This window comes from Centruroides sculpturatus, unplaced genomic scaffold (genome assembly GCF_000671375.1).
Source record: "Centruroides sculpturatus isolate CEXI.00-Female unplaced genomic scaffold, Cexi_2.0 scaffold17, whole genome shotgun sequence".
Taxonomy (NCBI): domain Eukaryota; kingdom Metazoa; phylum Arthropoda; class Arachnida; order Scorpiones; family Buthidae; genus Centruroides; species Centruroides sculpturatus.
Genome location: NW_019384462.1, coordinates 1,525,616 through 1,540,834, shown reverse-complemented (window position 1 = coordinate 1,540,834; position 15,219 = coordinate 1,525,616). Strand labels below are relative to the sequence as shown.

The 15,219-nt window shown below is 30.2% G+C and overlaps 1 protein-coding gene across 6 annotated transcripts in view; it reads right to left on the bottom strand.

Annotated features, from left to right (window-relative positions):
- Positions 1 to 15,219, bottom strand: part of LOC111620911 (mucin-5AC-like) — a 63,568-nt gene that overhangs the window by 29,590 nt on the left and 18,759 nt on the right. For 3 of the 6 annotated variants that reach the window (XM_023362936.1, XM_023362937.1, XM_023362934.1), the window contains exons 3-6: positions 12,427 to 12,447; positions 10,521 to 10,566; positions 5,238 to 5,354; positions 3,163 to 5,169 (exon numbers count right to left, since the gene is read on the bottom strand). In XM_023362936.1, coding sequence (XP_023218704.1) covers positions 3,163 to 5,169; positions 5,238 to 5,354; positions 10,521 to 10,566; positions 12,427 to 12,447 — 2,191 coding nt within the window. The remainder of the gene's footprint in view (positions 1 to 3,162; positions 5,170 to 5,237; positions 5,355 to 10,520; positions 10,567 to 12,426; positions 12,448 to 15,219) is intronic. The other 3 variants (XM_023362938.1, XM_023362939.1, XM_023362935.1) reach the window with 1 other exon arrangement.

Below are 15,219 nucleotides of genomic sequence, written 5' to 3'. Positions count from 1 at the left end.
CCGTAGCGCCACGCTACGGAGAGATTTCTATCGTCTGGACAGTATTATATAAATTATATATAAATTAGGTACTGTACATATAATTATATATTAATTATATATAAATTAGGTACTGTATATATAATTATATATTAACTTATTGTAACTTTGTTATAATTAAATATATAATTTCCGCCGTCTAGCGTGGCGCCACGCTACGGAGATTTTTACGCTAACTATCGTCTGTCAGTATGTAAATTAGGTACCGTAAGTCTAATACAGTACTGTAATTTTATACATTTCTTGTGAAAGAAACATTTCTTATTCAACGGCGATTAAAATTATTTATATTAATGATGTCTCCAAAGTTCTATGAAGTTTTCACAGAAAAATAAATTGTTAGAAATCAGCCGCTATTTGCTGAGCTGTTCCTGAGCTATTAGTCTAGAATCAATTAATTTTATGGAAGAAAACCTTTCAATCAGCCATAGTCCGTAAACTTGGCACGTGTCGGGCTGTGATTGGAACGACTCGTAAGAAATTGGATTCCTAAAAAATGGAATGTATCTATGATCTTATAGGGGGGTTGACTGTAATAAAATCTAATGTTTTAACAAAATAACAATCAGGGCTCTGAAAGCTTTAGAAATCTATAGAGGATCTGATGGTCAGGTGCATTAACTTTAAATACGAAAAAAGCATTTCATATGCTTGGCAATGCTTTTACTTAAAACCAAGCAATACCAACATCTGGTATTGAATATGCTTACTAAATACTACATCAAATCTTACACATTTTTTAATGGAAATTGGATTAATTTTGTGTTATTTACTGGAATTATTAATGTTTTGATTGGCGCATTTATTACATTTTAAAAATATGTTAAATATTTAGGGGAGGAAAAAACCCACTGCACACCACTCATGCTTACTCCAGCATATAAAATTTAATGGAAGCACAAACTTTTCAACCACTTTAAGAGGCCTTCATCAGATGATTAATTTGTAAACTGTAATGAGGCCAGTTTACAAATTATTTGATATGTGATCAGACACTGTTTCCAAAAATTTTAAATGACTCAAATACAAAATTAGATATATAGAACAAAGTATTATAAAAAATAAAATATAAATAATAAATGAAAAACAAAAAATATTAACAACACTAAAATAAGTATTCAACTATTAGCGCAGGTTGCAAAGTCTTTGTTATGTGACCAGATGAGGTTTCAAAAAATTTTAAATTATAACTGATTACAATACAACGATAGACAAATAAATTAAAATAATAAATTGAAATTCTTGTAAATATCAACAGTCGTATAAGAACCCAATGAAGTACAGATTATGTCTAATTGTCAGAATGATTTGAATGTGATATATATTGAAAATTTTTGGAAACAGAATCTGATCACATATTGAGTAATTTGTAAACTGTGTCACTGCACATATGGAATGTTACGTCTCTAAATGTTTTTGTAACTTGTTTGATGTAAAAATAGCTCTCTTACGTGAGGAAGGCCCCTTAAAGTGGCCGAAAACAGTGCTTCCATTAAATTTTATTTGCTGGAGTAAGTGCAGTGTTTTTAATCAATTGTTCCAGCTTTTGAGAGTGTTTCGTTGATAAATATTTCTTTATTAATTTCTTTTTATCAACATATATTTTAAAAAATATAACATGTGAACTAAACTGAAGATTTTCAATTAAATTACAAATGCATCAATTTATTCAGAGTAGCCATTTATAATTAATTGTCACTTGCTCTCTCTTCTAAAAATAATTCCTTGATTAATGTCATCAATGTGTCACTTGAAAGTATTGCATTAAACAAAAAACACATTAATATAAAACCTATATCCTATAAAAATATAAAAAATAATGAAAACATTCCTGAGTCTAGATCCATATACAATAGAATTCACTTATTATAATCATATTGGTACCAATAACTTAATGTTATTAAAATTAGCATGTACCCAAATACATGCTAAAATGTACCGATACATATAAAACTTTGTTTACTATAGTCAGACTTTCAATTATAGTTACCGTTATTGTCAGATAAATAGGCATTTTTTGAGTTGTCTATTAGCTTCAACATGTGATTGATGACAGCAAGTTGTTATTAGTTATCATTATCAGTCTTATCCAGTGCTTTGAATGTTAAACTAACCATTTTAATCATCATTTGTTTGCAGTACAATAGTTTAAATTTCTAGAATTTCTTATTTCAATTATATGCTAACTGCTGTTAAAAATGGTAGCAGAAAAACTATACTGAATGAATTACATATTAATAATAGTAATAATTATAAGTAATAAATATTCAAATATATACTTTTTAATTATATTAACATATACTTTTAACGTAAGAATCAATAAAACCAGAATTTCCATAAACTGTAGTCATATTTACTCATTCCACTTAATATTATTGGTCAGTTATTGTTATCAGTACAGACTAGTGTAATCACTTTGGAAATAAAAAGAAGTTAAATACTAAAAAATCTCAAATACAGCAGAATCTGCATATTACAATATGCAGATTCTGCTGTATTTGAGATTTTTTAACTCTTTTTATTTGTTCAAGTCACAGGATAATGAATCATGCACCTTTCATCATGCAAATATGATCATAGAAACACTTAAAAATTCTCATAATGTGTGCTAAATAATTATCATCATTATATATTTGCACTCAATGATTTTAAGGAAGAGTTAAGTCAGTTAAAAATAATTATTCCAAAAGATTAAAGAGACTTCAAATAAATGCTACAGCAATCAATTCAAGGCTGATTAAAACATGGTGAAAAACTATAATATGAATAGAATTAGCCTATCCTCCATGCAATGCTTACCTGTGACCTGACCTGGTACCATGTTTTACCAAAAAATGGCATGTAATACAAAAACTATTCAGTATTAATAAAACATGTTAAAAATCTGTTAACTGAAAATGCATTAACCAAGAACAACCTATATATGTTATGATGTTCATTAATATTAATAAAACATAATATATGATGATAAACACTTCTAACAAATTAAAATTGTGTTTAGCTCATGACTTAACTATTGCTCTTTATCAATATATTCAACAATTATCTCATTTAATAATTTGAAAAAATCTTTTAAATTTAATTATTATAAAGCTTTATATTAAAAATTATTAATATATTTACCTGTGTAACAGTTATAATTTGTGGAGATGACTGTAGTGTGTCAATAAGTGTAGAACCTTTAGAAATATCACCAGCATTTATAACATTAGTATCTTCTGAAGGTGATGACTGCAGTATATCTTGATGGGGAGACTGCGTTGGAGAAGATGGAGGTGTAGTCTCAGGCACAATACCATGTTGTTTTAACAGTTCTGCCAAATTAACACTAGGAACTTTAATAGGTTTTGATGTAGATGTGGAAGAAATTTCAGACGACGTAGTAGTTTGGGAAGTTGTTGGAGTGGAAGTTATTGTATTATTAGATACTGTAGCTATCTGAACAGATGGCTGTTCTGTTTGGTTTTGAAATGTAACATTTGTACCTGGTATTAATTGTTGCTGAGTTGAAATTGTTCCTGCAGTTGGTTGTGCTTGGAGAGAAATACTTGAAATCACACTTTGTCCAGCAGTCATCACACCAGAAGCAGGAATTGTGCCAGCATTTAGATGTGCACCTAAGGCAGTATTTTGTAAGGCTGTTGGTAACTGTGGTAATGTAATAGACTGACTGGGTGCTAAAGCAACAGTAATAGGACCTTGTGGTGTTTGTATTTGTTGAAACTGAATACCTTGATTTGGGCCCATTAATCTTGGTGCTAATATAATATTAGGTCTTGTTAGTAATCCTTGTCCTTGTGATGCTGTAGGTACAACAGTATTATTAACAGATGGATTTGCAGTAGCAGCTAAATTCAGATTCTGGGCAGTTAAACTTGGATGTGTGATACTACTAGGAATAACAATAGTCTGCTGACCTGGAAGAGATGCTTTAGCTTGTGTAAAAAGGGTTTGAGTTGTTTGACTCTGAGCTTGCAATGCAGCAATGAGAGCTGCATTATTCTGAGCACCACTCTGCGTTTGTCCTGACGAGGCACTGGCTGTGAGAGAAGATTGTTGGGGTCGCAGAGTAAATTGTACTCCTGGTAAATTTCCTAAATTTCCTTGAATTAAAATAGGACTCTGTCCAACAGCTGGAATTATTTGATTAAGTACAATCGTTCCTTGTGGTCCTGTAAAAACACCAGGTTGACCTTGGCCAATCACTACTTGTCCTGTATTTATTCCCATCCCAACAGTCCTTTGATTAGATGCTACACCAGGTGAACCAACTTGTTTCACAACTGGTGTTGCAAACTGATTTGATGCAGTTCCAACAGGTTTAGGTAAAATTTGCTGTGGCTGTTTTGGCTGTATTGGACGCACAGAAGTTTGAGGATTACGCGTTGACGTTGATGTACTCTGTTGAGGAGCTGGAATAATCTGCACAACAGGAGGGGCTGCCATGGGAACATTGGTTGTTGATGGAATTACCGAAGGAGCTGCAACAGTAGGAAGCCTTGGCTGTTGTGACTGATGTTGAAAAATAACTTGCTGTTGTAGTTGTAATTTCTGAGCTATCTGTTGAGATACTGTTTGAACCACTTGTGTTACATTACCAGAAGTTTGAAGTAATTGATTATGAGCCACAGTTTGTGTTCTTCCCATAGCTGGTGACTGTACAATAGGAATAGGGGACCAAGCAGGAGCTGGTGATGGGGTATGAGATGGTAAAGGAGATCGAGTTTGTTGAAGAGGTGATGGAGGAGGCATACTATGTATTGACTGAACTGAAGGTGAACCTTGACTTGGAGAACGAATAGCATGAGGCAATGGTGTAGCAGAACGTGGAGTTGCTGGAGAAGGTTGAGGATGAGCTGGGGATGGAACATGATGTATAGTTGTTCCAACTGGAGAAGGTGTATGATAGGATGAAAAAGTAACAGGTGATGAACATACAGTTGAAACACCAATATTAGACGTTTGTGACAGGAGACCTGCATTGTCTACTTGACATGTGAATCCCAACTGTTCAGAGGACGGTTCTGGTACAAGGATGGTTGAGTTAAAATGATTAACATTTGTTACTTGATCTTGTCTAATTTGTGAATTTTCAAAGCTAGTATCAGAACACGAACCATCCTGTTGGTCCTATATAAATATTAATTAATTAAACAAAGCACTTTAATACATTCTAAAATTTTAAAACAATAACTTACCAATGTGTTGGATAAGGCATTATGATGAACATTTTGTGTACTTAAATCCAGCTCTGGAACACTATTTAATGTCTGACAATGCCAGACATTTCTTTGCCCTGTAAGAATTTCTTGAACCTGAAAAGTAAGTGAAATATTTATGATGACAATAATAAATATTTTCTAAGTACAAAGAACCTCAGTAATTTGGATTAATTGAGGCCTAGTTCAAATTACTGAGGTTTTTAGACTCAAATGCATATTGTATTCTGAAAACTATACTTTCTTTAAAGTCAAATTTTATTGTGTACTTTAAATAAACAAATATAATGATTTGATAAATTTTTACAATGCAACAGTAGTAGTAGCATATTTCTTGTTATTGCCAACATTCCTAATTTGGGATTAAAAAAGAAGTTAATTTTTGTTTGTGATTCCTTTTGTAACTGTTCCTTGATCACATCTTGGCACATCTGTCTAAAAGTAAAGTAATAGCTGTTAAAGCCCAAATTAGAATCAACAGATTCATCATTTAAAAAAAAATACGCAATGTGAAATAGTAGCTAAATTATCATGAATTCTGAATCAGTGATGCTTTACTGTATATTCAAAACAGATATCTTATAACAGTATACGTTTAATTAACCTCTTTTTTTCTGAAGTATTTTATTTATTTTACAAAAAAAAGAAGACAAAGACTGATTTTAACAATGATTTACATGATTTTAATCTGAATTTCTATTAAGTTTCAACTAGAATTAATTTAGGAAAGTGCCAACTAGATGGATAAGAAAGAAAGAAGCTATTCTTTTAAACACTTAAATCATAAAATGATTATAAAATAAAAGTCATTGTTAATACAAGTACCTTAGAAAAAAAAAGAAAAATATAAGAAACTTATGTGGTACAGCAATGAAAATATTTGCAAAAAAGTTTTATTTTATGAATATTTTCATATGTAAATACAGTTAAATGTGCTATTTTTCTATTATAGTAGAACCCAATTATCTGAGGTAACATGGACCAATGCTACCTCAGATAACCAAAACTTGGATAAAACAGATGGCCACAGCCATTTCATATTAAAAACAATAAAGATTTATATGGTATATCACTTTTAAGCCTCTTTTTATACCTTACTGAATTTAAGCATATATAAAAACAACAATTTTTACATCATTTATTATGTAGCTAATATGCACAATACTTTTAATAAGAATAAAAATACATATTATTGTATTTACATTTTATTATGAATACTCATATTGAGATTAAATGATAAAATAAACACAAGTTATTTCATAATATATGTTATTATATACAGTAGAGCGTCGTTTATCCAAAAGCTGGTTAACCGAAAGCATTCCAGTCAGCAAATTTTAATTTCTGCTAGTGCTGCAACTTTTGGCTATGTCTTCGGCTACTCCAATATATTTTTGTTGGTGTGTGTGTTTTAGCTGGCAACACTAGCACTTTTGTGTGTGGTGTTTTTCTGAAGACTGTGTGTCGGTGGCCGAGTGGACTCTGTCTCCGCTCATAGCGGCGGTGACCAAACACTAAACACTGAGAGTTTGGTTGGGGGTTCGTGCCTCGATTGGACAGGCTGGGAGCTTGGAGTTTTCTGGGTTTTCTCCTTGCAGGTGATACCTAAATAGGGGCCAGCTCCCCATAAAAGTCCTCCCGTAAGGCATTCTATCTCCCTTCGTGTCTCTTCCAGCTGTCTTCTATAAGGCCAGCTCTTCCGTTGCCTTGCAATCTATCTCCTGTCTCTCTTCTCTTCAGAGTAAAAGCAAATAGCAGTACACTCCTCTATGAACAACAAGGAACCAGAACGTGTGTCATGCTGAATCGAACGTTTTTGATACTAGTTAACTTCTGAAGTATAATTTCTTTTNTGGATCGTAATTTTGCCTGTGTTATTTAACGATTCATATAATTTGGCATTGTAAGATATAGGCAAACTGCCATCTGTTAATAAGTTTAATGATAATTTAAAATAAGTTTAATTAAATTTAGAATTCTGGAAACATAACTAAACAGTAATCTATAATTAATATATGTCTGGAAAAAATCCAATTTGAAGTATTTAAATAGCATAACCAGCAATGTGTTGAAAGATTACATCAGACATTAAAATCATCCTCTAATCTATTCATTTTTCTCAGAAAATCAAATATTTTGTATTTTTATTCTTTAATTATATTATTGTTTTTTCCAAACTTTTCTAAATTTAATTAAAATCGAATCTTTAAAGCTTTCAAAAGACAGTGGCACGTCTATCAACAATACTAATTATGTAAAATATTTAAATTCTAATGTTAATAATAAGTAAGTGTTAATGTTGTTATCGATAACTACGTAACATGTGAAAACTGGATTTAATTAAGTTCAAAGTACTTCACTATTCAGAAATATCCAGCACAAACTAAAAAATAATAAACTGCATTTTCAGTGTGATTTTTAAATCGCCATCTTCAGGTTAAAGACCATTGAACGTCTACATGAAAATTCAAATGTTACTTTAAAAATACATGGAACAATTATTTGATTGCTTGAAAAATGCCAACGTCAATAATGATGAAACCAAATATTTTCTATGTAATAAAATTTAACTTATAGTTGTACTCCAAAAACAGATCTCCATGCTTTAAAAATGCTTTGGCATCTATATAATTTATGGCCATGTTCTGAAAATTAGATTTGTATATTTTGAGTATCTCTAGATGTTTCAGACTGGTCTAGTTCCTACTAGGGTGTATTAACCTTGTTTCATTGAGAATTTACAAATATTAAACCAAATGATATAGTTAGAATAAGATTACCACATAAAATTATAAAAAAATTTCAAATATATATAAAACATGCTTACAAATAAATAGTTCAGTTTCAGAGACTATTCAAAATAAACAGTTACTAAATACAATTACCTTAATAATCCAACAGAAAAATTTCATTTAATTTTTATGTTGTATTATTTTAAAATATCTTTAACTGTTTAAAAGCTAATCATTAAAAAATGCAAACACTGACTAATATAATAATACTGGAATATAGCATTAACATTATTACTTGTTTGGCTCCAATAAACTTATTATTTATAAACAGTTACATCTGAAAACTTTTTAAATCATTTACAGTCTTGCTAGGATTTATCACACACTATTGAGAAATCACTTCAGGCAGACAAGATGTCCCTGTTCAGCAGTTACAATCACTAAATTACAAGCATGTAATCTATAATTGTAACGGCTAAACAGGGATAGCTTGTCTGCCTGAAATGCATACCACGGTTACTCTGTACAAATAAATAATTAATGTTCATCAGTCTAGATCTTAAGTGATTTCTCAATAGTGCGTAATAAGTCCTAGCAAGAGCCATTTATAGTGCTCAGATAATTAATTAATAATAGTGGGACAAGAAGCATAATATTACTTCATTTACAGTCATAATACAAATATCAAAAATAGAACTCTTCATTCATAAGAGGTTTCTGTCAATCAATATAACATTTTTTTTATGACTCCAGTATGAAAGTACAGGTAACCCCTGTATAACACGGCACTTCTATAGCACAGATTCACTCTAACACGGTTCAAGAATTGGGAACATCCCTGTATAACACAGTGCTTTTATAGCACAGGTTCACTCTAACATGGCTCAGAAATTGGGTAAAACCCTTGTACAACACGAAATGTAATAAAGGGTGCATTCTTTTATACCTCCGTGTAACTCCACACGAGCATTCTAATTGTTTTTGTGTTGTAATTGTAATTGTAAGTTGTAATCGTGTTTTCGTGTTGTTTTCTAATTGTAAATGGATCATTTAACCATTAAATGATCCATTTAATGGTTAAATTTTACAATTGGGACCCTTCTTTTGCCTCTAAGAGCTCATTTTAGAATTATAGATTCCTCTATCACGATACTATCAATAGTGCGGGCGCCGCCATCTTTTTTTCACCGTCATTCCTAAATGCCTACAAACAGCAGCGCACTCCCGTTGCAGAGCAACCGCTATTAACAAACGCACCCTAAAACTGTTACCAGTTGATGCTTATGTATTAAATATGAATATATAGGTCGTTTTTTGTGCATTTAAACCATTTTTCAGATATTGCACCACAAAGTTGAATTTTGTCCGTACAAAACCCCATAGATAGTGACAATTCAAACTCAGGGTGCCATTTAGTGCCCTGGGATTTTTTAATTTACAACTACACCCCTGACTTGATAGGTATTGTCGTAGATGTAAATGTATCCAAGCATATAAACTGGAAACATGGACAGCATGGAGACGGCAACCTTGTTGTAGACACTTATGAATGTATGGTGTTTGATTGTTGTTATAATAAATACCTTGAACTGGCTCTGTTTGTCCTATAAACAAGAATATAACAGATATTTTCAACATATTTTAAAAAATACTCAATTATTATTTAATTCTTTATTATATCACGGTTAATATATTTTTTCGTACATAATTGGTTATCTGAAAAATAAGTTATCCGAACCACCCCAGTCCCCAATTGATTCGGATAAACGACGCTCTACTGCATTATCAATTACTTTGAAATAATTTATCTGTCAGATACCGAAGTTTATCATTTCTTCATTAATATAATTATTACTATTAAACGTAATTATTTTTAAATGGTTTCTGCAATTTAAAAAAAGACTATTTTGAAAGTTTGTAACCAGATTAATTTTGTAAAGTATTTAGAAAATTACATATTACAGTTGAATCTGATTGTTTCATGTTATTGAATAATTTTATCATGCTAGTATTCAAATATGCATTAAAAAAGTTATGATTTAATTTAGATTCTTTGACTATAAGTTTAACTAATTTAATAAGCCAATATATGTCATATTTTAAATATAAAACTTGTATTTCGCATGTTCTGTACATCCTTGAACCATAGGCAAAATTGTCACCTGTTTCTGTATAAATGCTATTTAGCTTTATTTTTATTTAGCTATGTTTTTACAATGTCTGATCATATGACATACGTAACTTTATTTTTAGTTTTAAAGAGTTAAAATGATTAAAAAGGCGAGATAAGAAAGTAGAGAGAAAATGTGATATTGTCAAAGAACAAGCAATGTTTTATGTGAAGAAAACTGGTTTCATTTTCAAAAACAGATAACTTGAATTTTTGATAATTCAAACTTTTTACTTTCCCTCTTATTTCAATTAAAAAGAGTCAGCTGTATATGGATATTATAAAAATACCATTTAAAAAGTAAATAATTAATTGTAGTTTTCAAAAACATTATTTAAAACAAATAAAATATAATTTTACCTTGTCACTTCCACTTTCAAGAAATGACCTCAGAAGATTGGGATCACTATAAAAGAATAAATAAAATTACTGAATAATTTCTTTAAATTAAAATATATAAGCATATCACTCTATAAACTGACATTAAAAAAAATATATATATATATTTGTAGACCTATTGTATTAGTTACAATTATATCAAAGTTATTTTCATTTTATTGTTTTAAATATATTGAAAGTAAAATCAAATATTTGATGGATACTACAGTAGAAGCTGGAATAAGTAACTTACTAAAACTACACCTTTCATACACTTCCAGCACAGAAAATTTATCATCACGAACATTTTTGTCCTGTTATAATCTGTTGTAAAGAAGCCAAAAATGTTTGTGATAAACTTTCTGTGCTGGAATTGTGTGAAGAGTGTAGTTTTAGTAAATATTTGATTCAGTAGTGTAGTCATACCAGGGTGTACCAGGGCAATACCCTGGTACTTTTTTTTAAAGCAGGGTGAAGCTCTTGTACTTTGTGAACATCTAGGTTGGACTTTAGACTATGTACAGCACCTTAACCAAAATTCTGAGAAAATTACTTTTTGCACAGATTATGAATATATAGAATTTTAAATAAAAAACTAATACAAGTACATGGCTGGCGTTATTCACATTTAATAAATATAAAAAATATAAAGACGACTTTACAAAGATAAAATTTCGCATTTTGTCCTTCCTTTTCACCATTCACACCATCAGCANAGTAAAATCAAATATTTGATGGATACTACAGTAGAAGCTGGAATAAGTAACTTACTAAAACTACACCTTTCATACACTTCCAGCACAGAAAATTTATCATCACGAACATTTTTGTCCTGTTATAATCTGTTGTAAAGAAGCCAAAAATGTTTGTGATAAACTTTCTGTGCTGGAATTGTGTGAAGAGTGTAGTTTTAGTAAATATTTGATTCAGTAGTGTAGTCATACCAGGGTGTACCAGGGCAATACCCTGGTACTTTTTTTTAAAGCAGGGTGAAGCTCTTGTACTTTGTGAACATCTAGGTTGGACTTTAGACTATGTACAGCACCTTAACCAAAATTCTGAGAAAATTACTTTTTGCACAGATTATGAATATATAGAATTTTAAATAAAAAACTAATACAAGTACATGGCTGGCGTTATTCACATTTAATAAATATAAAAAATATAAAGACGACTTTACAAAGATAAAATTTCGCATTTTGTCCTTCCTTTTCACCATTCACACCATCAGCAGTCCTTAAATAATTCACAAAACTTCAGAGACGACCTTTCTTTTGAGGCTACTGCCTCCGCAAAAGAATGTAAAACAGGTAAAGCGTCCTCTGGTGTTAATGCCACAATCATAATATCACATTTTAAATAAAAAACTAATACAAGTACATGGCCGACGTTATTCACATTTAATAAATATAAAAAGTATAAATACGACTCTACCTGTTTTACATTCTTTTGCAGAGGCAGTAGCCTCAAAAGAAAGGTCGTCTCCAAAGTTTTGTGAATTATTTAAGGACTGCTGATGGTGTGAACAGCGAAAAGGAAGGACAAAATGCAAAGTTTTATCTTTGTAAAGTCGTATTTATATTTTTATATTTATTAAATATGAATATATAGGTCGTTTTTTGTGCATTTAAACCATTTTTCAGATATTGCACCACAAAGTTGAATTTTGTCCGTACAAAACCCCATAGATAGTGACAATTCAAACTCAGGGTGCCATTTAGTGCCCTGGGATTTTTTAATTTACAACTACACCCCTGACTTGATAGGTATTGTCGTAGATGTAAATGTATCCAAGCATATAAACTGGAAACATGGACAGCATGGAGACGGCAACCTTGTTGTAGACACTTATGAATGTATGGTGTTTGATTGTTGTTATAATAAATACCTTGAACTGGCTCTGTTTGTCCTATAAACAAGAATATAACAGATATTTTCAACATATTTTAAAAAATACTCAATTATTATTTAATTCTTTATTATATCACAATATAACAATAATTACAAAAATTTTAATTTTAAATTAAAAAAAAAACTTATATACTGAAATTAACTTTACCAACTTTAAATATTAATTTGAATTTTATTAAAAACAATACATTACTTTGTAAGTTAAAGTAATATATTGTTAATTATAATATTTCTTAAAATGATATAATACATATTTAATATTTAACATTAAAGCTTATAATGGATCGTAATTTTGCCTGTGTTATTTAACGATTCATATAATTTGGCATTGTAAGATATAGGCAAACTGCCATCTGTTAATAAGTTTAATGATAATTTAAAATAAGTTTAATTAAATTTAGAATTCTGGAAACATAACTAAACAGTAATCTATAATTAATATATGTCTGGAAAAAATCCAATTTGAAGTATTTAAATAGCATAACCAGCAATGTGTTGAAAGATTACATCAGACATTAAAATCATCCTCTAATCTATTCATTTTTCTCAGAAAATCAAATATTTTGTATTTTTATTCTTTAATTATATTATTGTTTTTTCCAAACTTTTCTAAATTTAATTAAAATCGAATCTTTAAAGCTTTCAAAAGACAGTGGCACGTCTATCAACAATACTAATTATGTAAAATATTTAAATTCTAATGTTAATAATAAGTAAGTGTTAATGTTGTTATCGATAACTACGTAACATGTGAAAACTGGATTTAATTAAGTTCAAAGTACTTCACTATTCAGAAATATCCAGCACAAACTAAAAAATAATAAACTGCATTTTCAGTGTGATTTTTAAATCGCCATCTTCAGGTTAAAGACCATTGAACGTCTACATGAAAATTCAAATGTTACTTTAAAAATACATGGAACAATTATTTGATTGCTTGAAAAATGCCAACGTCAATAATGATGAAACCAAATATTTTCTATGTAATAAAATTTAACTTATAGTTGTACTCCAAAAACAGATCTCCATGCTTTAAAAATGCTTTGGCATCTATATAATTTATGGCCATGTTCTGAAAATTAGATTTGTATATTTTGAGTATCTCTAGATGTTTCAGACTGGTCTAGTTCCTACTAGGGTGTATTAACCTTGTTTCATTGAGAATTTACAAATATTAAACCAAATGATATAGTTAGAATAAGATTACCACATAAAATTATAAAAAAATTTCAAATATATATAAAACATGCTTACAAATAAATAGTTCAGTTTCAGAGACTATTCAAAATAAACAGTTACTAAATACAATTACCTTAATAATCCAACAGAAAAATTTCATTTAATTTTTATGTTGTATTATTTTAAAATATCTTTAACTGTTTAAAAGCTAATCATTAAAAAATGCAAACACTGACTAATATAATAATACTGGAATATAGCATTAACATTATTACTTGTTTGGCTCCAATAAACTTATTATTTATAAACAGTTACATCTGAAAACTTTTTAAATCATTTACAGTCTTGCTAGGATTTATCACACACTATTGAGAAATCACTTCAGGCAGACAAGATGTCCCTGTTCAGCAGTTACAATCACTAAATTACAAGCATGTAATCTATAATTGTAACGGCTAAACAGGGATAGCTTGTCTGCCTGAAATGCATACCACGGTTACTCTGTACAAATAAATAATTAATGTTCATCAGTCTAGATCTTAAGTGATTTCTCAATAGTGCGTAATAAGTCCTAGCAAGAGCCATTTATAGTGCTCAGATAATTAATTAATAATAGTGGGACAAGAAGCATAATATTACTTCATTTACAGTCATAATACAAATATCAAAAATAGAACTCTTCATTCATAAGAGGTTTCTGTCAATCAATATAACATTTTTTTTATGACTCCAGTATGAAAGTACAGGTAACCCCCGTATAACACGGCACTTCTATAGCACAGATTCACTCTAACACGGTTCAAGAATTGGGAACATCCCTGTATAACACAGTGCTTTTATAGCACAGGTTCACTCTAACATGGCTCAGAAATTGGGTAAAACCCTTGTACAACACGAAATGTAATAAAGGGTGCATTCTTTTATACCTCCGTGTAACTCCACACGAGCATTCTAATTGTTTTTGTGTTGTAATTGTAATTGTAAGTTGTAATCGTGTTTTCGTGTTGTTTTCTAATTGTAAATGGATCATTTAACCATTAAATGATCCATTTAATGGTTAAATTTTACAATTGGGACCCTTCTTTTGCCTCTAAGAGCTCATTTTAGAATTATAGATTCCTCTATCACGATACTATCAATAGTGCGGGCGCCGCCATCTTTTTTTCACCGTCATTCCTAAATGCCTACAAACAGCAGCGCACTCCCGTTGCAGAGCAACCGCTATTAACAAACGCACCCTAAAACTGTTACCAGTTGATGCTCATGCTGAGGTCATCATATAGGATGAATAAAAAAATGGTCTAGTAAAATATTTACTTAAATAATAAATAAGTATTTTACCTATGAAAAAAAAAATAATAATAAATCCGATTTAAATAAGGATTTAACAGCATGTTTTTTTAATTTTTGGAACCTAACCCCCCCTTTTCGCACTAGTTCTTTGTTTCGTATAACACGGCAATTTTTTGGAACGTAACTCCCGTGTTATACGGGGGGTTACCTGTAGATAGCAAATATGCTGATATGCAGAACATAATAAAGGTTTAAATTAAATAAAAGTAAAAAAAATTGATGCTAGAAGACATTGAGT